Here is a 22155-nt window from a genome sequence, read left to right as displayed (position 1 = left end):
CCTGTGAGAGGAACAACGATCGCCGTACTGACAGTCCGTGGCGCTCCACACGCCGTCGCGATATCCGTGCAGATACGCGTCTTGCACCAAACAAGATCTTTTCTTGACTGACGCTGTCTGACGTCGCTGTATTATTCTGGAAGACCGAGTGAACAAAATGTCCATCCTGTCAGGTGATAGTTGCGCGAAGCTGTTGAGATTCTCCGTGACGCTGAGTACGGCACTACTGGACCCACCGATTCCATGTTTGCACAATAATCGTGGCTTGCTGACCAACGCTAGAGAGTAATATCGTGGTATTACGTAACGGAAATCTCGATAAACAGCTTCCGACATTGCTGGTCGACACTTCTTCTTATCACAAGTGGCATAATACGATCTTGTTACGGATATCCAACATTCAAATGCGATTTTTGTAAGAAAACCGCTGCATAGTTTCTCCTTAAGTACATAATATACTCCTTGCTACTTTTTCGGATGACGTTGAAAATGATGTTAATTTCCACACCCAAGCAAGTCGTACATTTCATGCCAGTTTGACATTTATTGCATTACTTCATTATGGTGTTACAATATGAATGACTAGATACGTAATCTACCTAATAAATGACTCAAAAATGAACGGCATCATCTCCAAGTCTTATAGTTTTATTTCATAAACATAGTATAACAGTCAATTACAATATTTCTCGAAATAGAAGCAAATTTCTGGGCAAAGTAAAATCTACCAGCGAACTAAATGGTGCAGATTAAGCCTGTGCTAGGAATTCACTAACCCAGACATAGATTTAATGCGTCGGCCAGTCTTAGAAGCTATTTTATGTAATTCACGGTATATCTAATCATCATACAGGATGGTCCGAAACACCCTGGAAAGCTTGTAAGATGTTGCAGGGTAGGCCGTCCTGAGAAATAATTGTTAAGATAAAAATTTGATACGTTGGACCGTTTCCGAGATAATTAGAACTGAAGAAAGCCAATCAGGTGAACTGCCCGCCAGACACATTTAGTGACAGTTTATCTCGTAGGGTGGATGATAACGCACGAGACAGCTCAGCCTTTGCCTGGGGCACGATTCTTACTACCGTTTCATATCCAATTTTGTATCGCTCTCTTGATCGGTTTTGGGAAACCAAACGAAGTAAACATTTAGCGATACCGTCTCTGAGAGGCCGCTTGAATTTGCGCACAACGGCCTGCTGGGCTAACTTCAATCTAATAAACTCGGAAGCGACGCAAGGAAAGTAATTGTTTCTTAACAGTTATTTCTCAGTACAAATTACCTACAACACCCTTACAAGCATTTGAGATTGTTTATAACCACCCTACATACTAATACCTTATATGTGCTAATTGAAGTCACAAACTCCGGAACCGCGGGACTGCTACGGTCGCAGGTTCGAATCCTGCCTCGGGCATGGATGCGTGTGATGTCCTTAGGTTAGTTAGGTTTAAGTAGTTCTAAGTTCTAGGGGACTGATGACCACAGAAGTTAAGTCCCATAGTGCTCAGAGCCATTTGAACCGTAGCCAAGTCACAAACAGTAATTTGATCTGGTGTTCGAGATGCAGAAATTAAGTATAATTACACTATAACCGCTTTTAATCCTACAGAAATGTTCGAGATAGTCGCTTGGTCATCATGATTATAGTTACATAATAACTTGTTGTGACACAGTTGACATGATTTCATCATTGTGAAAACAATGTAAACCGTTGAACCGCTATTATGATCCAGAATGGTCTCACTTTGGAGACATCCCCCAGGCTGTGGCTAAGCCATGTCTCCGCAATATCCTTTCTTTCAGGAGTGCTAGTTCTGCAAGTTTCGTAGGAGAGCTTCTGTAAAGTTTGGAAGGTAGGAGACAAGGTACTGGCAGAAGTAAAGATGTGAGGATGGGGCATGAGTCGTGCTTGGGTAGCTCAGATGGTAGAGCACTTGCCCCCGAAAGGCGAAGGTCCCGAGTTCGAGTCTCTGTCCGTCACACAGTTTTAATCTACCAGGAAGTCTCACTATTATGATGCTTTGAACACCGCGTAATCCTGTAAGACTCACATCGAAATATAGCAGAATTAGTTGAAGATAGACTATCCCGATTTTAAGCATTTCGACGAATCTGGAATAAAGCAGTATTTTCCAAGGAAATGGTGCAAGACTCACTCTTCAGAACACATTCCCCTAAGTGCAATGCACTGATAGAACCAGACTGATGCGATGTTTTCCAGATTTTCCAGAAGCGCTAGACGGACTCTGTGTGTGGGAAAATTACCTGCAATCGGGTGTACACTAGATTTCAACCTAAAATACTATAATAGGAAACATAAAATGCATTTCGTTGGATAGCCTGAACGGCATACTGTGGGAAGCTATTAAAATGTTAAAAAGTCTTTGTAAACTAGGAGGAGAGGCGTCTGCAAAATAAAAAGACCTGAAGAAGGGTGATGGGGGAGGCAGAAGGAGGCCATGCACAAGCAAGCAAACGTGATGGGCTATGCAATGAGATAATCAAACTTAGCTAAAATCGATTTATTCGATTTATGTTTCAGTTCTATGTGTTACTAGGAGATGGCTTTAAGGCACGGTAAATCTCTAGTTCTTCCAGAAAATTGACAACATTGCCCTTACGTCCCAAGTCAAAACTGAAAACCGATTAGAACCGAGACAAATGACTGTGCCTTGAACCTGACCTAAAATGGTCCATCCGTCTGGTCGATATACGTACACGGGCAGGCATTACAGGTAATTCATCAAAGACTCGGAGACTTGAAAGGATCACCCTTCATTTTTTCACTATGTATGAACCTCACCCCATTATGCCTGGGAATCAAATATGCCGGAATAATCTTGTATGTCGAAAGTTATTTGCCAACACGGCATGAAATCCTACCATGTTATGGAACTCTAAGATACCAAGTTGACATCCCTTGTATTCAAGATTGTCACTTTCTCTTATTATTTTACGACAGGGCCTCATCTGATGATGTAACCAAATTGGAAACATATCGTGCTTTGTAATAAAGTAACCATGCAGCTGCAGTGGTATTTTTATTTAACATCTGTTCTTTCTCCTATACTGTTTACTCGGAGTTACTAAAATTTGCAGTTTTAACGAACAACATGCTGAATTCTAAGGACTTAGGTGCTCCAGCAAAGATGTTGTGCAGTAAGTGTATTGCGCATGTGCAGGAGGGACAACCGCACGGAGGACGCGGCCGTGATGCTGGAGCGCTGCATCCGGTTGGACTCGGGCTACACGCCGGCCTACCTGCTGCTGGCACGGCTGTACGCGGGCGCCGGCCTGCAGGCCAGGGTGGGCGAGCTGCTGCGACAGTTGGTACGCCTGCAGCCGCTGTCAGCCGACCGGCTCGCCGACTACGGCGATTGGTTGCTGCAGCAAGGTAGGCAACCCACGTGTCTCCAACATTGTAACATCTGCTTCTTCTCAACAGAATCAGGGCACAGTGCGACAGACGTTTTTGATGTTATGAAATAGGTTTCCGCAGTAGAAGTCAGTTTACATAAAAGATTTTTGGTATGGCACATGTAAGTAAGTGGAAAATAGCTATCACTGAATAAAACCAACATTTCGGCAACAATACAGCGACCTTCATCTGCGTCTATTTCTCTGCCAGTTCTCCCTGAAAACGACAATGTAACTGCGGTCGAAACGTCAGTTTCATTCAGTTAATAGTTCTCTCACAATAAGATGCAGTAGCATGTACAGCCGCGTGGAGTGGCCGCGTGGTTTGAGGCGACATGTCACGGATTGCGCGGTCCCTTCCTCTCGAGATCTGAGTCCCTCCTCTGGCATGGGGTTGTGTCTTAGTTTAAGTAGTGTGTAAGTCTCTTAGGAATACACACTTTTGACCATTTAGCATCCACACAAAACTTTCATATAAAGAGATGGGTTTTACATCAAAAATCTCCAATATTTGTAGTGACTGGACGGTGTAAATCTGCTGATGCGAGAATTATTACAAATAGCGAATTAGAGATAAGAATGATTTGCTTTCGCCAATTTGGAAAGTCAGCCCTAATTTAAAACCTTGAAATACGTATCACATTTACTGATCACAGATTTCGTGGCTGTGGCTTCGGCATACGAGTCTGTTACATTTGCACCCGAAAAAGATTTGTTGAAAGGTGGGTACAGTTAGTATCCCACTTCCTTTTTGAAATGTATGTTGTCTTTTACTTTTCCCCTGTGACGGAAGTCATTAGTCTGTGCCTAAGATCTGTCACAAATTGCGAAAAATATATTGATGATTGAAATAAAAAGTGATGATACGAAGTGGTTAACGTGATGTAGGGTCTATGGTGGCGAGATCTCTTTATATTACTTGTCACAAATAGTATGGCGTGAGGAGGGGGGGAGAGTGGGGGAAGGGGGCGGGAGGTATCTGGACTCGAATGTGGGATCGGGTAGATGCTCCTGTGAAATTAGTCAAATGGATGAATGGGAAGGAACTGACGGATAGAATATCGGTATTGTACAAAGTTTAGGAAGGAGACTATATTTGGAAAGTGGATGCCTGTATTTCGCATCGAAGAGCAAAGATTATGCTACAGCTGGTAGCATTCCTAAGTCTTAGGAGTGGGGGAAGCGGATGTGGTTAGAATTACATGGGAAAATACATGATTGATTCACAATTCATACACCAGACAAGGGTTTAAATATAGGTGTTAAAACTATTAAATACAAAACTGAATGAAAAGTCCAGTGGTCCGTTGTAGGTGTATTTACTTAAGTCGATTATACACCCACACTACCGGTTTCGCAGATTTTAAGTTGCATCTTCTGGTTTATATAAACACTGTGTCACGTGGGAGTTACAGAACGACGCAGAGTAACAGTTGGCGTGGCTGGGCAAAGTTCTCTGCTCTCCTCAATTGATGGAAAACCATCATCAATGACTAATGTCATGCCTGTGTTAAAATGACGAACTGTTATCCCTTTACCGACTTTACGGACTCTTCAATGAACAGAGAATGCCATCATAGATGTTACAACGGAAAATAATTGGTCCAAAAGCCAGTACTCGTACGTGCTCGTTATCAACACAGCAGCTGACAACACGAGCTACGAGCGTCCCGTGCGTAGTCGAAACGTGTGCTATGGTGCCATCCGGGTATCAAAACAGTGACAGAAATTGACATGGGAAAAGCATGTCGAATGTGAGGAGATGCAAAGAAGGTCTGAGGTACAGGTAAGTACGTGTCAGCACACCATGCATATGTAGAACATGGGTACAGTAAAGCACGAGCACACTAATTTATGTCATTTACTTTAAGGTGTTGGAGGTGTGTGACTGATCTGAGATTTATTTGTACTGGTACAAGATTTTGAAAAGGAAAAGAAATTTATACTAGCAAGAGAGTACTCCTTATCCAAGGAGTTGGAGGAAAATAGTCAAAACTGCTACACTTTTCACGTCCTAAAGAATGCCCATAATCCTTATTTTTCAGTGCATGAAGAATCTGCATTTGGCTGTCTACGCTTCTGTTATCCAATGCTTGAAGAACCTGCATTCCCTTTCTTAGGGTTCTCGTGTCCGTTTAGCCTAATGTATGCGTCTGACTCATTGTTACCGTCGCTAGTAGTTGTATCTTCCCTAAAACTTTCACTTTTCTTCCTACCCATCTGACCGACAGTGAATTTTGCACATGATCCACAGTCAATTCTACTAATACCTGAATGCAAAATAACAATGATGTCGTCAAATTTAGGATTCTTTATTTCCTCTCTACGTACATTATTTCCCTTCCCTAATTCTTCTTTGGTTTCTCTTAATTGCTTGCTCAATATACAGATTTTTCCAACTACTATTTCCGTCTCATAACTTTCGACAGTTATAACTGCAGTCTGATCTTCGTTCAAACTGTCGACAATCTCCTTCCCGTATTTTATCCACTGTGCCATCAAAATTTCGAAGTGTGTATACCGGTTAATATTGTCACATACTTTCTCTGAAGCTGCGAGTGTTATAGACATAAGTTTCTCTCTCTTCAACATATTTTCTAACCTAAGTAATAGGGCCGGCGTTACCTGGTGTGTTTCTCCGAAACCCAAACCGATATTCTCAGAGATCGTTTATCAGTTTTTCCGTTCTTCTGTACGTAATTAGTGTTTGGCAACCAGACTTGTGTGTTATATTTCAGTAATACTGTCAAGTGTCTTCTCCTGCATTCTTTGCAGTTTGAATTAATACATTATTCTTTACGCTTGAGAGTATTTCGCCAGTCTCATTTATTTTGCACAGAGATGGAATAGTTTCGTCGTGGCTGGACGTCCCAAGGGTTTCAACTATTCTGTAGGAAAGTCGTCTACGCCATGAGCCATGCTTCGATTTAGGGCTTTCGGTGCTCTATCGAATTATTCTCACAAATCATATTCTCATTCCATCCTCATCTGCCTACTGTTCCTTTTTTAGAACGTTGTATTCAACTTTATGACAGTATAAATTATTTTTATATATTTGTAAGGTGCACTGCTCTGGCAGTTCCGAGAAAATCGCAAGAGACATTTTATGCGTCCGTATGTAACTGATGTATCTACGTTTGGGTGATGGGCGTCAGAGGTCTTGGTGGTCAAGTGGTAACGAGTGAACAGATCGACGATGAACTTGAATGGATGTCATGCGATGTCCGCCTCGAACAAATGCAGCAAGCCTTAACGAACGAAATCAGATTTTAAAAAAAGGCCCACTGAGGGTTACTTTTTGATCTGTACTTCTTTCATCACTGGTCATATTATTTCATTTATATGATATATGAGAGGTAATATAATTTAAAATGCAACGTGTGTTTCTATGAACTTTGACTGAATTTAATGTTTTTTGACTACATATATATAATTAAATTTAATTTTTAGAACAAACATATTTATAGCTAGCGACAGGAAAATTAAGAAACACATAGAGTTTTCCTGAAAATGTATGTCTGTCGTGATTTTTGAACGCCCTCCTAATACATGCAGTTCGCAAGGTACCCAGGATTGTTTTGCGCCCCAACGCTCTCAGCTGCAGACTCAGAGGCGGGCCCCATTTGGCAGTCAACCTGCTTTTCCGTGAGACGTTGCTACGGTAGCAAGAACGAGTAGTGTAGGAGCAAATTTTTCGAGTATCACACAATTTTAACTTGTACTACAAAAATGAGGGTTTGAAGAGGAGTCAAACTGTCGCTTTATAAACGTTCGTCTGTGGAAGATCGAACACTAACCACTTGACTACCATGGACTCGAACGGCGGTATCTATGCGCAGTTACATCAGTTACACCGCAGACGCGTAAACATTCTCTTGCGATATTCTCGGAACTGCCAGAGTAGTGCAGGTAATATACTTTCACATTATGGTGTTTTAATGGCCTGCTAAAGGTGAACTAAGTTTGAAGTATATCTGTGGTCCCATCATCGTAGCAACGCTTTGTAAGATGTTCCCCACTCAGCCTAGGTGCCAACCAAAATCAAGATAGGTGTTTCTTATATCAAGGCGCAGTTTTTAAGCGAAAGCGGCCTTTACAATTTCCAGCGTTTCGCCATTTTCAAGAAATTACTTAGTTCTCTTGATGACCGTATCAAAGATCAGATCCTTTGATCTGTTTCAGTGTGTAAGCTATCTGGCTATAATAGTCTCTTTATTTTTCAATTCTTACTCGACAAGGAAATCTGCTTGTAAAGGTATACAGACACCGAAAAGAAATTAATATTAAGAAGTGCGACACAGTCTATTGTTAACTTAAACGGTAAGGAAGCAAGGAAGACACCTACGTTCCGGTCAACACCTCACATGACATCACGAGGTTACGTGGACACCTTTCCAGTCCACTCACCAAGGAAAAATCAATGGCAGTACCGAGAATCAAGCCCGGGTCTCCCTCTCAGCCGATGGCGTCATTAGTGTGTGGTATGGAGGAGCGTGTAGGGAGCACAACACTCCCCCAGTCATTGTCAGCTCTCCAGATATCGGAGACGCTACTTCTCACTCACGTGACTCCTCAGATGACATCACGAGGTTACGTGGACACCGTTCCAGTCCACGCACGACGGAAAAATAAATGGCAGTGACGAGAATCAAACCCAGGTCTCACCCTCAGCAGATGACGTTATCAGTGCGTTGTATGGAAGGGCGTGTTGGGAGCACACCACTCACCCAGCCATCGTCACCTCTCCGGAACTCGGAGACGCTACTTCTCACTCACGTGACTCCTCAGATGACGTCGCGAGGTTACATGGACACCGTTCAAGTCCACAAACCAAGGAAAAATAAATGGCAGTACCGAGAATCAAACCCAGGTCTCACTCTCAGCCGATGGCGTTATCAGTGCGTTGAATGGAGGGCCGTGTTGGGAGCACACCACTCCCCCGGCCATTGTCACCTCTCCGGAACTCGGAGACGCTACTCCTCACTCACGTGACTCCTCAGATGACATCACGAGGTTACGTGGACACCGTTCCAGTCCACGCACCAAGGAAAAATCAATGGCAGTAACGAGAGTCAAACCCAGGTCTCACACTCAGCCGATTGCATTATCAATGCGTTGTATGGAGGGGCGTGGTGGGAGCACACCATTACCTCAGGCATTGTCAGCTCACCAGAACTCGGAGACGCTACTTCTCACTCACGTAACTCCGCAGATGTCATCACGTGGTTACGCGGACACAGTTCCAGTCCACGCACCACGGAAAAATCAATGGCAGTCCCGAGAATCAAACCCAGGTCGCACTCTCAGCCGATGGCGTTATCAGTGCGTTGTATGGATGGGCGTGTTGGGAGCACACCACTCACCCGGCCATTGTCACCTCTCCGGAACTCGGAGACGCTACTTCTCACTCAGGTGACTTCTCAGATGACTTCACGAGGTTACGTGGACACCGTTCCAGTCCACGCACCAAGGAAAAATCAATGGCAGCGCCGAGAATCAAACCCAGGTCTCTCTCTCAGCCGCTGGCGTTATCAGTGCGTTGTAAGGAGGGCCGTGATGGGAGCACACCACTCACCCGGCCATTGTCACCTCTCCGGAACTCGGAGACGCTACTTCTCACTCACGTGACTCCTCAGATGACATCACGAGGTTACACGGACACTGTTCCAGTCGACGCACCAGCGAAAAATCAATAGCAGTACCGAGAATCAAACCCAGGTCTCACTCAGAGCCGATGGCATTATCAGTGAGTTCTATGGAGGGGCGTGTTGGGAGCACACAACTCACCCGGCCATTGTCACCTTTCCGGAACTTGGAGATGATACTTCTCACTAACGTGACTCCTCAGATGACATCACGAGGTTACGGTGACACCGTTCCCGGCCACGCACCAAGGAAAAACCAATGGCAGTACCGACAATCAAACCCAGGTCTCACTCTCAGCCGATGGCATTATCAGTGCGTTGTATGGAGGGGCTTGTTCGGAGCACACCACTCCCCCAGCCATTTTCACCTCTACGGAACTCAGAGACGCTACTTCTCACTCACGTAACTCCTCAGATGACATCACGAGGTTATGTGGACACCGTTCCAGTCAACGCACCAAGGAAAAATATATGGCAGTACCGAGAATCAAACCCAGGTCTCACTCTAAGCCGCTGGCGTTATCAGTGCGTTGTATGGAGGGCAGTGTTGGGAGCACACCACTCCACCGGTCATTGTCACCTCTCCGGAACTCGGAGACGCTACTTCTCACTCACGTAACTCCTCAGATGACATCACAAGGTCACGTGGACACCGTTCCAGTCCATGCACCAAGGAAAAATCAATGGCAGTACCGAGAATCAAACCCGGGTCTCACTCTCAGCCGATGGCATTATCAGTGCGTGGTGTGGAGGGGCATGTTGGTAGCACACCACTCCTCCAGTCATTGTCAGCTCTCCAGAACTCGGAGACGCTACTTCTCACTCACGAGACTCATCAGATGACATCACGAGGTTACATGGACACCGTTCCATTCCACGCACCAAGGACAAATAAATGACAGTACGGAGCATCAATCCCAGGTCTCACTCTCAGGCGATGGCATTATCAGTGCGTTGTATGGAGGGGCGTGTTGGGAGCACACCACTCCCCTGGCCATTGGCAGTTGTCTGGAACTCACAGACGCTACTTCTCACTCACATAACTCCTCAGATGATATCACGAGGTTATGTAGATACCGTTCCAGTCCACGCACCAAGGAAAAATCAATAGCAGTACCAAGAATTAAACCCGGGTCTCACTCTCAGCCAATGGCGTTATCAGTGGGTTGTATGGAGGGGCGCATTGGGAGCACACCACTCCCCCGGCCATTGTCACCTCTCCGGAAGACGGAGTCGCTACTTCTCACATAACTCCTTAGATGATATCATGAGGTTATGTGGACACCGTTCCAGTCCACGCACCAAGGAAAAATTAATGACAGTACCGAGACTCAGACCCAGGTCTCACTCTCAGCCGATGGCGTTACTAGTGCGTGGTATGGAGGGGCGTGATGGGAGCACACCACTCCCCCGGCTGTTGTCATCTCTCCAGAACTCGGACACGCCACTTCTCACGTAAGTCCTCAGATGATATCACGAGGTTATGTGGACACCGTTCCAGTCCACGCACCAAGGAAAAATCAATGGCAGTACCGAGACTCAGACACGGGTCTCACTCTCAGACGATGGCGTTATTAGTGCATTGTGTGGAGGGGTGTGTTGGGAGCACACCACATCCCCGGCCATTGTCACCACTCCGGAACTCGGAGACGCTACATCTCACTCACGTGTCTCCTCAGATGACGTCACGAGGTTACGTGGACACAGTTCCAGTCCACACTCCACGGAAAAATCAATGGCAGTACCGTGAATCAAACCCAGGTCTCACTTTGAGCCGATGGCGTTATCAGTGCGTTGTATGGAGGGGCGCATTGGGAGCACACCACTCCCCCGGCCATTGTCACCTTTCCGGAACACGGAGTCGCTACTTCTCACGTAACTCCTCAGATGATATCACGAGGTTATGTGGACACCGTTCCATTCCACGCACCAAGGAAAAACAATGGCAGTACCGAGACTCAGACCGGGCTCTCACTCTCAGCCGATGGCATTATCAGTGAGTTCTATGGAGGGGCGTGTTGGGAGCACACAACTCACCCAGCCATTGTCACCTCTCCGGAACTTGGAGACGCTACTTCTCACTAACGTGACTCCTCAGATGACATCACGAGGTTACGGTGACACCGTTCCAGGCCACGCACCAAGGAAAAACCAATGGCAGTACCGACAATCAAACCCAGGTCTCACTCTCAGCCGATGGCATTATCAGTGCGTTGTATGGTGGGGCTTGTTCGGAGCACACCACTCCCCCAGCCATTTTCACCTCTACGGAACTCAGAGACGCTACTTCTCACTCACGTAACGCCTCAGATGACATCACGAGGTTATGTGGACACCGTTCCAGTCAACGCACCAAGGAAAAATATATGGCAGTACCGAGAATCAAACCCAGGTCTCACTCTAAGCCGCTGGCGTTATCAGTGCGTTGTATGGAGGGCAGTGTTGGGAGCACACCACTCCACCGGTCATTGTTACCTCTCCGGAACTCGAAGACGCTACTTCTCACTCACGTAACTCCTCAGATGACATCACAAGGTCACGTGGACACCGTTCCAGTCCATGCACCAAGGAAAAATCAATGGCAGTACCGAGAATCAAACCCGGGTCTCACTCTCAGCCGATGGCATTATCAGTGCGTGGTGTGGAGGGGCGTGTTGGTAGCACACCACTCCTCCAGTCATTGTCAGCTCTCCAGAACTCGGAGACGCTACTTCTCACTCACGAGACTCATCAGATGACATCACGAGGTTACATGGACACCGTTCCATTCCACGCACCAAGGACAAATAAATGACAGTACGGAGCATCAATCCCAGGTCTCACTCTCAGGCGATGGCATTATCAGTGCGTTGTATGGAGGGGCGTGTTGGGAGCACACCACTCCCCTGGCCATTGGCAGTTGTCTGGAACTCAGAGACGCTACTTCTCACTCACATAACTCCTCAGATGATATCACGAGGTTACGTGGATACCGTTCCAGTCCACGCACCAAGGAAAAATCAATAGCAGTACCGAGAATTAAACCCGGGTCTCACTCTCAGCCGATGGCGTTATCAGTGTCTTGTATGGAGGGGCGTGTTGGGAGCACACCATTCCCCCGGCCATTGTCACCTCCCCAGAAGTCGGAGACGCTACATCTCACTCACGTGACTCCTTAGATGACAACACGAGGTTACATAGACACCATTCAATTCCGCATACCAAGGAAACATCAATGGCAGTACCGAGAATCAAACCCGGGTCTCACTCTCAGCCGATGGCGTTATCAGTGCATTGTGTGGAGGGGCGTGTTGGGAGCACACCACTCCCCCGGCCATTGTCACCTCTCCGGAACTCGGAGACGCTACATCTCACTCACGTGTCTCCTCAGATGACATCACGAGGTTACGTGGACACCGTTCCAGTCCACGCTCCTAGGAAAAATCAATGGCAGTACCAAGAATCAAACCCAGGTCTCACTTTCAGCCGATGGCGTTATCAGTGCGTTGTATGGAGGGGCGCATTGGGAGCACACCACTCCCCCGGCCATTGTCACCTCTCCGGAAGACGGAGTCGCTACTTCTCACATAACTCCTTAGATGATATCATGAGGTTATGTGGACACCGTTCCAGTCCACGCACCAAGGAAAAATTAATGGCAGTACGGAGACACAGACCCAGGTCTCACTCTCAGCCGATGGCGTTACTAGTGCGTGGTATGGAGGGGCGTGATGGTAGCACACCACTCCCCCGGCTATTGTCATCTCTCCGGAACTCGGACACGCTACTTCTCACGTAAGTCCTCAGATGATATCACGAGGTTATGTGGACACCGTTCCAGTCCACGCACCAAGGAAAAATCAATGGCAGTACCGAGACTCAGACCCGGGTCTCACTCTCAGACGATGGCGTTATTAGTGCATTGTGTGGAGGGGTGTGATGGGAGCACACCACTCCCCCGGCCATTGTCACCACTCCGGAACTCGGAGACGCTACATCTCACTCACGTGTCTCCTCAGATGACGTCACGAGGTTACGTGGACACAGTTCCAGTCGACACTCCAAGGAAAAATCAATGGCAGTACCGTGAACCAAACCCAGGTCTCACTTTGAGCCGATGGCGTTATCAGTGCGTTGTATGGAGGGGCGCATTGGGAGCACACCACTCCCCCGGCCATTGTCACCTCTCCGGAACACGGAGTCGCTACTTCTCACGTAACTCCTCAGATGATATCACGAGGTTATGTGGACACCGTTCCATTCCACGCACCAAGGAAAAACAATGGCAGTACCGAGACTCAGACCCGGCTCTCACTCTCAGCCGATGGCGTTATTAGTGCGTGGTATGGAGGGGCGTGATGGGAGCACACTACCCACCCGGCCATTGTCATATCTCCGGAACTCGGAGACGCTACTTATTACTCACGTGACTCCTCAGATGACATAACGAGGTTCTGTGGACACCGTTCCAATCCACACACCAAGGAAAAATCAATGGCAGTACCGAGAATTAATCCCGGGTCTCACTCTCAGCCGATTTGCGTTATCAGTGCGTGGTATGGAGGGGCGTCTTGGGAGCACACCACTTCCCCGGACTATTTCAGCTCTCCCGAATTCGGAGATGCTACTTCTCACTCACGTGACCCCTCAGATGATATCACTAGATTACGTGGATACCGTTCCTTTCCACGCACCAAGGAAATATCAATGGCAGTACGGAGAATGAAAACCGGGTCTCACTCTCAGCCGATTTTGTTATCAGTGCGTGGTATGGAGGGGCGTGTTTTGGTCACACTACTCCCCCGGTCATTGTCAGCTCGCCGGAACTGGGAGACGCTACTTCTCACTCACGTAACTCCTCGGATGACATCACGAGTTTACGTGGACACCGTTCCAGTCCACGCACCAAAGAAAAATATATGGCAGTACCGAGAATCAAACCCAGGTCTCACTGTCAGCCGATGGCGTTATCAGTGCGTAGTATGGAGGAGCATGTTGGGAGCACACCACTCACCCAGCCATTGTAACCTCTCCAGAACCCGGAGACGCTGCTTCTCACTCACATGACTCCTCAGATGACATCACGAGTATACGTAGACACTGTTCCAGACCACGCACTAAGGAAAAATCAATGGCAGTACCGAGAATCAAGCCCAGGTCTCACTCTCAGCCGATGGCGTTATCAGTGCGTTGTATGAAGGGTTGTGTTGGGAGCACACCACTCGCTCAGCCAATGTCAGCTCTCCGGAACTCGGAGACGCTACTTCTCACTCACGTAATTCCTCAGAAGATATCACGTGGTTACATGGACACCGTTCCAGTACACGCACCAGGGAAAGATCAATGGCAGTACCGAGAATCAAACCTGGGTATCACTCTCAGCCGATGGCGTTATCAGTGCGTTGTATGCAGGAGCGTGTTGGGAGCACACCACTCCCCCGGCCATTGTCATCTCTGGAACTCGGAGACGCTGCATCTCACTCACGTGACCCCTCAGATGACATCACGAGGTTACGTGGACACCGTTCCGGTGCACGCAGCAAGGAAAAATCAATGGCAGTACCGAGAATCAAACCTGGGTCTCACTCTCAGCCGATGGCGTTATCAGTGCGTTGAATGGAGGGGTGTGTTGGGAGCACACCACTCCCTCAGCAGTTGTCAGCTCTTCGGAAATCGGTGCCGCTACTTCTCACTCACGTAACTCCTCAGATGACATCACGTGGTTACGTGGACACTGTTCCAGTCCATGCACCGAGGAAAAATCAAAGGCAGTACCGAGAATCAAACCCGGGTCTCACTCTCAACCGATGGCGTTATCAGTGCATTGTGTGGAGGGGCGTGTTGGGAGCACACCACTCCCCCGGCCATTGTCATCTCACCGGACCTCGGAGTCGCTACTTCTCACTCTCGTGACCACTTAGATGACATCACGAGGTTACGAGGACACCGTGCAGGCCACGCGCCAAGGAAAAATCTATGGCAGTACCGAGAATGAAGCCCGAGTCTCACTCTCAGCCGATGGCGTTATCAGGGCGTTGTGTGGAGGGGCGTGTTGGGAGCTCACCACTCCCCCGGCCATTGTCACCTCTCCGGAACTCGGAGACGCTACATTTCACTCACGTGACTCCTCAGGTAACATCACGAGGTTACTTGGACACCGTTCCAGTCCTCGCAACAAGGAAAAATCAATCGCAGTACCGAGAGTCAAACATGAGTCTCACTCTCAGCCGATGGCGTTATCAGTGCGTTGTATGGAGGGGCGTGTTGGGAGCACAACACTCCCCCGGCCATTGTCACCTCTCCGGAAATCGGAGATGCTACATCTCACCCACGTGACTCCTCAGACGACATCACGGGGTTACGTGGACACCGTTCCACTCCACACACCAAGGAAAAATCAATGGCAGTACCGAGAATCAAACCCAGGTCTCTCTCTCATCCGATGGCGTTATCAGTGCATTGTATGGAGTGGCGGGTTGGGAGCACACCACTCCCCCGGCCATTGTCACCCCTCCGAATCTCAGAGATGCTAATTCTCACTCACGTTACTCCTCAGATGACATCACTAGATTACGTGGATACCGTTCCATTCCACGCAAACCTGGGTATCACTCTCAGCCGATGGCGTTATCAGTGCGTTGTATGCAGGAGCGTGTTGGGAGCACACCACTCCCCCGGCCATTGTCATCTCTGGAACTCGGAGACGCTGCATCTCACTCACGTGACCCCTCAGATGACATCACATGGTTATGTGGACACCGTTCCAGTCCACGCACTAAGGAAATATCAATGGCAGTACCGAGAATCTAACCCGGGTATCACTCTCAGCCGATGGCGTTATCAGTGCATTGTGTGGAGGGGCGTGTTGGGAGCAGACCACTCCCCCAGCCATTGTCACCTCTCCGGAACTCGGAGACGCAACATGTCACTCTCGTGTGTCCTCAGATGACGTCACGAGGTTACGTGGATACCATTCCAGTCCACGCACTAAGGAAAAGTCAATGGCAGTACCGAGAGTCTAACCCAGGTCTCACTCTCAGCCGATGGCGTTATCAGTGCGTTGTATGGAGGGGCGTGTTGGGAGCACACCCCTCACCCAGCCATTGCCACCTCTCCATAACTCGGACACGCTACTTCTCACTCTCGTGACCACTCTGATGACATCACGAGGTTTACGAGGACACCGTGCGGTCCACGCGTCAAGGAAAAATCTATGGCAGTACCGAGAATCAAGCCCGAGTCTCACTCTCAGCCGATGGCGTTATCAGTGCGTTGTATGGAGGAGCGTGTTGGGAGCTCACCACTCCCCCGGCCATTGTCACCTCTCCGGAACTCGGAGATGCTACATCTCACTCACGTGACTCCTCAGATAACATCACGAGGTTACTTGGACACCGTTCCAGTCATCGCACCAAGGAAAAATCAATGGCAGTACAGGGAGTCAAACATGGGTCTCACTCTCAGCCGATGGCGTTATCAGTGCGTTGTATGGTGTGGCGGGTTGGGAGCACAGCACTCCCCCGGCCATTGTCACCCCTCCGAAACTCAGAGATGCTAATTCTCACTCACGTTGCTCCTCAGATGACATCACATGGTTACGTGGACACCGTTCCAGTCCACGCACCAAGGAAAAATCAATGGCAGTAACAAGAATCTAACCCGGGTGTCACTCTCAGCCGATGGCGTTACCAGTGCATTGGGTGGAGGCGTGTGTTGGGAGCACACCACTCCCCCAGCTATTGTCATCTCTCCGGAACTCGGAGTCGCTGCTTCTCACGTAACTCCATAGATGATACCACGAGGTTATGTGGACACCGTTCCAGTCCACGCACCAAGGAAAAATCAATGGCAGTACCGAGACTCAGACCAGGGTCTCACTCTCAGCCGATGGCCTTATTAGTGCATGGTATGGAGGGGCGTGATGGTAGCACACCACTCCACTGGCTATTGTCATCTCTCCGGAACTCGGACACGCTACTTCTCACGTAAGTCCTCAGGTGATATCACGAGGTTATGAGGACACCGTTCCAGTCCACGCACCAAGGAAAAATCAATGGCAGTACCGAGACTCAGACCCGGGTCTCACTCTCAGCTGATGGCGTTAATCGTGCTTGGTATGGAGGGGCGTGATGTGAGCACACCACTCCCCCGGCCATTGTCATCCCTCCCCAACTCAGAGACGCTACTTCTCACTCACGTTACTCCTCAGATGACATCACATGGTTACGTGGACACCGTTCCGGTCCACGCACCAAGGAAAAATCAATGGCAGTACCGAGAATCTAACCCGGGTCTCACTCTCAGCCGATGGCGCTATCAGTGCATTGGGTGGAGGGGTGTGTTGGGAGCACACCACTCCCCCAGCTATTGTCATCTCTCCGGAACTTGGACACACTACTTCTTACTCACGTGACTCCTCAGATGACATCACAAGGTTCTGTGGACACCGTTCCAGTCCACTCACCAAGGGAAAATCAATGGCAGTACCGAGAAATAAACCCGGGTCTCACTCTCAGCCGATTTGCGATATCAGTGCGTTGTATGGAGGGGCGTGTTGGGACCACACCACTTCCCCGGCCATTTTCAGCTCTCCCGAATTCGGAGATGCTACTTCTCACTCACGTGACCCCTCAGATGACATCACTAGATTACGTGGATACCGTTCCATTCCACGCACCAAAAAAATACCAATGGCAGTACCGAGAATGAAAACCGGGTATCACTCTCAGTCGATTTTGTTATCAGTGCGTGGTATGGAGGGGCGTGTTGGGATCACACCACTCCCCCGGTCATTGTCAGCTCTCCGGAACTGAGAGACGCTACTTCTCACTCACGTGACTCCTCAGATGACATCACGAGTTTACGTGGACACCGTTCCAGTCCAAGCACCAAAGGAAAATATATGGCAGTACCGAGAATCAAACCCAGGTCTCACTGTCAGCCGATGGCGTTATCAGTGCGTAGTATGGAGGAGCGTGTTGTTAGCACACCACTCACCCAGCCATTGTAACCTCTCCTGAACTCGGAGACGCTGCTTCTCACTCACATGACTCCTTAGATGACATCACGTGGTTACGTGGACACCGTTCCACTCCACGCACCAAGGAAAACACCATGGTAGTACCGAGAATCAAACCCGGGTCTCACTCTCAGCTGATAGCGTTGACAGTGCGTTGTATGGAGGGGCATGTTGGGAGCACACCACTCCCTCAGCCATTGTCAGCTCTCCGGAACTGAGATACGCTACTTCTCACACACGAAACTCCTCAGATGACATCACGTGGTTACATGGACACCGTTCCAGTCCACGCACCAAGGAAAAATCAATGGCAGTACTGAGAATCAAACCTGGGTCTCACTCTCAGCCGATGGCGTTATCAGTGCGTTGTATGGAGGAGCGTGATCGGAGCACACCACTCCCCCAGCCATTGTCATCTCTGGAACTCGGAGACGCTACATCTCACTCACGTGACTCCTCAGATGACATCACTAGGTTACGTGGACACCGTTCCAGTCAACACACAAAGGAAAAATCAAATGCAGTACCGAGAATCAAACCCAGGTCCCACTCTCAGCTGATGGCGTTATCAGTGCGTTGTATGGAGAGGCGTGTTGGGAGCACACCACTCACCCGGCCATTGTCACCTCTCCGGAAATCGGAGACGTTACTTCTCACTCACGTGACTCCTCAGATGACATCAAGAGGTTACGTGGACACCGTTCCAAACCACGCACTAAGAAAAAATCAATGGCAGTACCGAGAATCAAACCTCGGTCTCACCCTCAGAAGATGGCGTTATCAGTGCATTGTGTGGAGGGGCGTGTTGGGAGAACACCACTCCCCCGCCCATTGTCACCTCTCCAGAACTCGGAGACGCTACGTCTCACTCACTCGACTCCTCAGATGACATCACGAGGTTACGTGGACCCGGTTCCAGTGCACTAACCAAGGAAAAATCAATGGCAGTACGGAGAATCAAACCCAGGCCTCCCTTTCAGCCGATGGCATAATCAGTGCGTCCTATGGAGGTGCGTGTTGGGAGCAAACCACTCCTCTGGCCATTGTCACCTCTCCGGAACTCGGAGACGCTAATTCTCTCTGACGTAACTCCTCAGATGACGTCACATGGTTACGTGGATACCGTTCCAGTCCACGCACGAAGCAAAAATCATTGGCAGTACCGAGAATCAAACCCACGTCTCACTCTCAGCTGATGGCGTTATCAGTGCGTTGAATAGAGGGGCGTGTTGGGAGAACACCACTCCCCCGGCCAATGTCAGCTCTCCTGAAAACGGAAATGCTACTTCTCACTCACGTAACACCTCAGATGACATCACGAGGTTACGTGGATGCCTTTCCAGACCACGCACCAAGGAAAAATCAATGGCAGTACCGAGAATGAAAACCGGGTCTCACTCTCAGCCGATGGCGTTATCAGTGCGTTGTATGGAGGGGCGTGTTGGGATCACACCACTCCCCTGGCCATTTTCACCTCTCCGGAGCTCGGAGACGCTACCTCTCTCTCACGTAACTCCTCAGATGACATCAAGAGGTTATGTGGCCACCGTTCCAGTCCACCCACCAAGGAAAAATCAAAGACAGTACCGAGAATCAAACCCGGGTCTCACTCTCAGCCGATGGCGTTATCAGTGCGTTGTATGGAGGTGCGTGTTGCGAGCACACCACTCCCCCGGTCATTGTCAGCTCTCCGGAACTCGGAGACGCTACTTCTCACTCACGTGACTCCTTTAGATGACATCACGAGGTTACGTGGACACCGTTCCAGTCCACACACAAAGGAAAAATCAATGGCAGTACCTAGAGTCAAACCCAGGTCTCACTTTCAGCCGATGGCGCTATCAGTGCGTTGTATGTAGATGCGTGTTGGGAGCACACCACTCCCCCGGCCATTGTCACCTCTCTGGAACTCGGAGACGCTACTTCTCAATCATGTGACTCGTCAGATCACATCACGAGGTTACGTGGTCACCGTTCCAGTCCACGCACCAAGTAAAAATCAACGGAAGTACCGAGAATTAAACCCAGGTCTCACTCTCAGCCGATGGCGTTATCAGTGCGTTGTATGGAGGTGCGTGTTGGGAGCACACCACTCCCTCTCCATTGTCAGCTCTCCGGATCTCGGAGACGCTACTTCTCACTCACGTAACTCCCCAGATGACATCACGTGGTTACGTGGGCACCGTTCCAGTACACGCACCAAGGATCAATCAATGGCAGTACCGAGAATCAAACCCGGGTCTCACTCTCGGCCAATGGCGTAATCAGTGGGTTGTATGGAGGGGCGGGTTGGGAGCACACCACTCCCCTGGCCATAGTCACCTCTCTGGAGCTCGGAGACGCTACTTCTCACTCACGTTACTCCTCAGATGACATCCCGTGGTTACGTGGACACCGTTCCAGTCCACGCACTAAGGAAAAATCAATGGCAGTACCGAGAATCAAACTCGGGTCTCACTCTCAGACGATAGCGTTATCAGTGCGTTGTATGGAGGTGCGTGTTGGGAGCACACCACTCCCCCGGCCATTGCCACCTCTCCGGAACTCGGAGGCGCTACATCTCACTCACGTGACTGCTCAGATGACATCATGAGGTTACGTGGAGACCGTTACAGTCTACGCACCAAGGAAAAATCCATTCCAGTACCGAGAATTAAACCCAGGTCTCACTCTCAGCCGATGGCGTTATCAGTGCGTTGTATGGAGGTGCGTGTTGGGAGCACACCACTCCCTCTCCATTGTCACCTCTCCAGAACTCGGAGACGCTAATTCTGACTCACGTAACTCCTCAGATGACGTCACGTGGTTACGTGGACACCGTTCCAGTCCACGCACCAAGGAAAAAGCAGTGGCAGTACCGAGAATCAAACCCAGGTCTCCCTCTCAGCCGATGGCGTTATCAGTGCGTTGTATGGAGGGGCGTGTTGGGAGCACACCACTCCCCTGGCCATTGTCACCTCTCCGGAGCTCGGAGACGCTACCTCTCTCTCACGTAACTCCTCAGATGACATCAAGAGGTTACATGGACACCGTTCCAGTCCACGCACCAAGGAAAAATCAATGGCAGTACCGAGAATCAAACCCGGGTCTCACTCTCAGCCGATGGCGTTATCAGTGCGTTGTATGGAGGTGCGTGTTGGGAGTACACCACTCCCCGGCCATTACCACCTCCCTGGAAATCGGAGACGCTACATCTCTCTCACGTGACTGCTCAGATGACATCATGAGGTTACGTAGACACCGTTCCAGTCCACACAACAGGGAAAAATCAAGGGCAGTACCTATAGTCAAACCCAGGTCTCACTCTCAGCCGATGGCGTTATCAGTGCGTTGTATGGAGGGGCGTGTCGGGAGCACACCACTCTCCCGGCGATTGTCACCTCTCTGGAACTCGGAGACGCTACTACTCACTCACGTGACTCCTCAGATCACATCACGAGGTTACGTGGACACCGTTCCAATCCACGCACCAAGGAAAAATCAATGGCAGTACCGAGAATTAAACCCGGGTCTCACTCTCAGCCGATGGCGTTATCAGTGCGTTGTATGGAGGGGCGTGTTGGGAGCACACCACTCCCCTGGCCATTCTCACTTCTCTGCAGCTCGGAGACGCTACTTCTCACTCACGTAACTCCTCAGATGACATCCCGCGGTTACGTGGACACTGTTCCAGTCCATGCACCAAGGAAAAATCAATGGCAGTACCGAGAATCAATCCCAGGTCTCACTCTCTGCCGATGGCGTTATCAGTGCATTGTGTGGAGGGGCGTGTTGGTAGCACACCACTCCCCCGGTCATTGTCACTTCTCCGGAACTCGGAGACGCTGCTTGTCACTCACGTAACTCCACAGATGACATCACATGGGTACGTGGACATCGTTCCAGTCCACGCACTAAGGAAAAATCATGGGCAGTACCGAGAATCATACCAAGGTCTCACTCTCAGCCGATGGCTTATCAGTGCATTGTGTGGAGGGGCGTGTTGGGAGCACACCATTCCCTCGCCCATTGTCACCTCTCCGGAACGCGGAGACGCTACTTCTCACGTAACTCCTCAGATGGCATCACGAGGTTACGTGGACACCGTTCCA

The 22155-nt window shown here is 49.3% G+C and overlaps 1 protein-coding gene across 1 annotated transcript in view; it reads left to right on the top strand.

Moving 5' to 3' along the window:
• The window catches only part of LOC124622915 (protein O-mannosyl-transferase TMTC1-like), a 675090-nt gene that overhangs the window by 616320 nt on the left and 36615 nt on the right, over positions 1-22155 (top strand). Inside the window, exon 14 of the mRNA XM_047148705.1 lies at positions 3187-3398. Coding sequence (XP_047004661.1) covers positions 3187-3398 — 212 coding nt within the window. The remainder of the gene's footprint in view (positions 1-3186; positions 3399-22155) is intronic.

The sequence above is a fragment of the Schistocerca americana genome, chromosome 7 (assembly GCF_021461395.2).
Source record: "Schistocerca americana isolate TAMUIC-IGC-003095 chromosome 7, iqSchAmer2.1, whole genome shotgun sequence".
In the NCBI taxonomy this organism is placed as follows: domain Eukaryota; kingdom Metazoa; phylum Arthropoda; class Insecta; order Orthoptera; family Acrididae; genus Schistocerca; species Schistocerca americana.
Note: the sequence above shows the minus strand (reverse complement) of the source record. Positions and strands in the feature narration are given on the sequence as shown.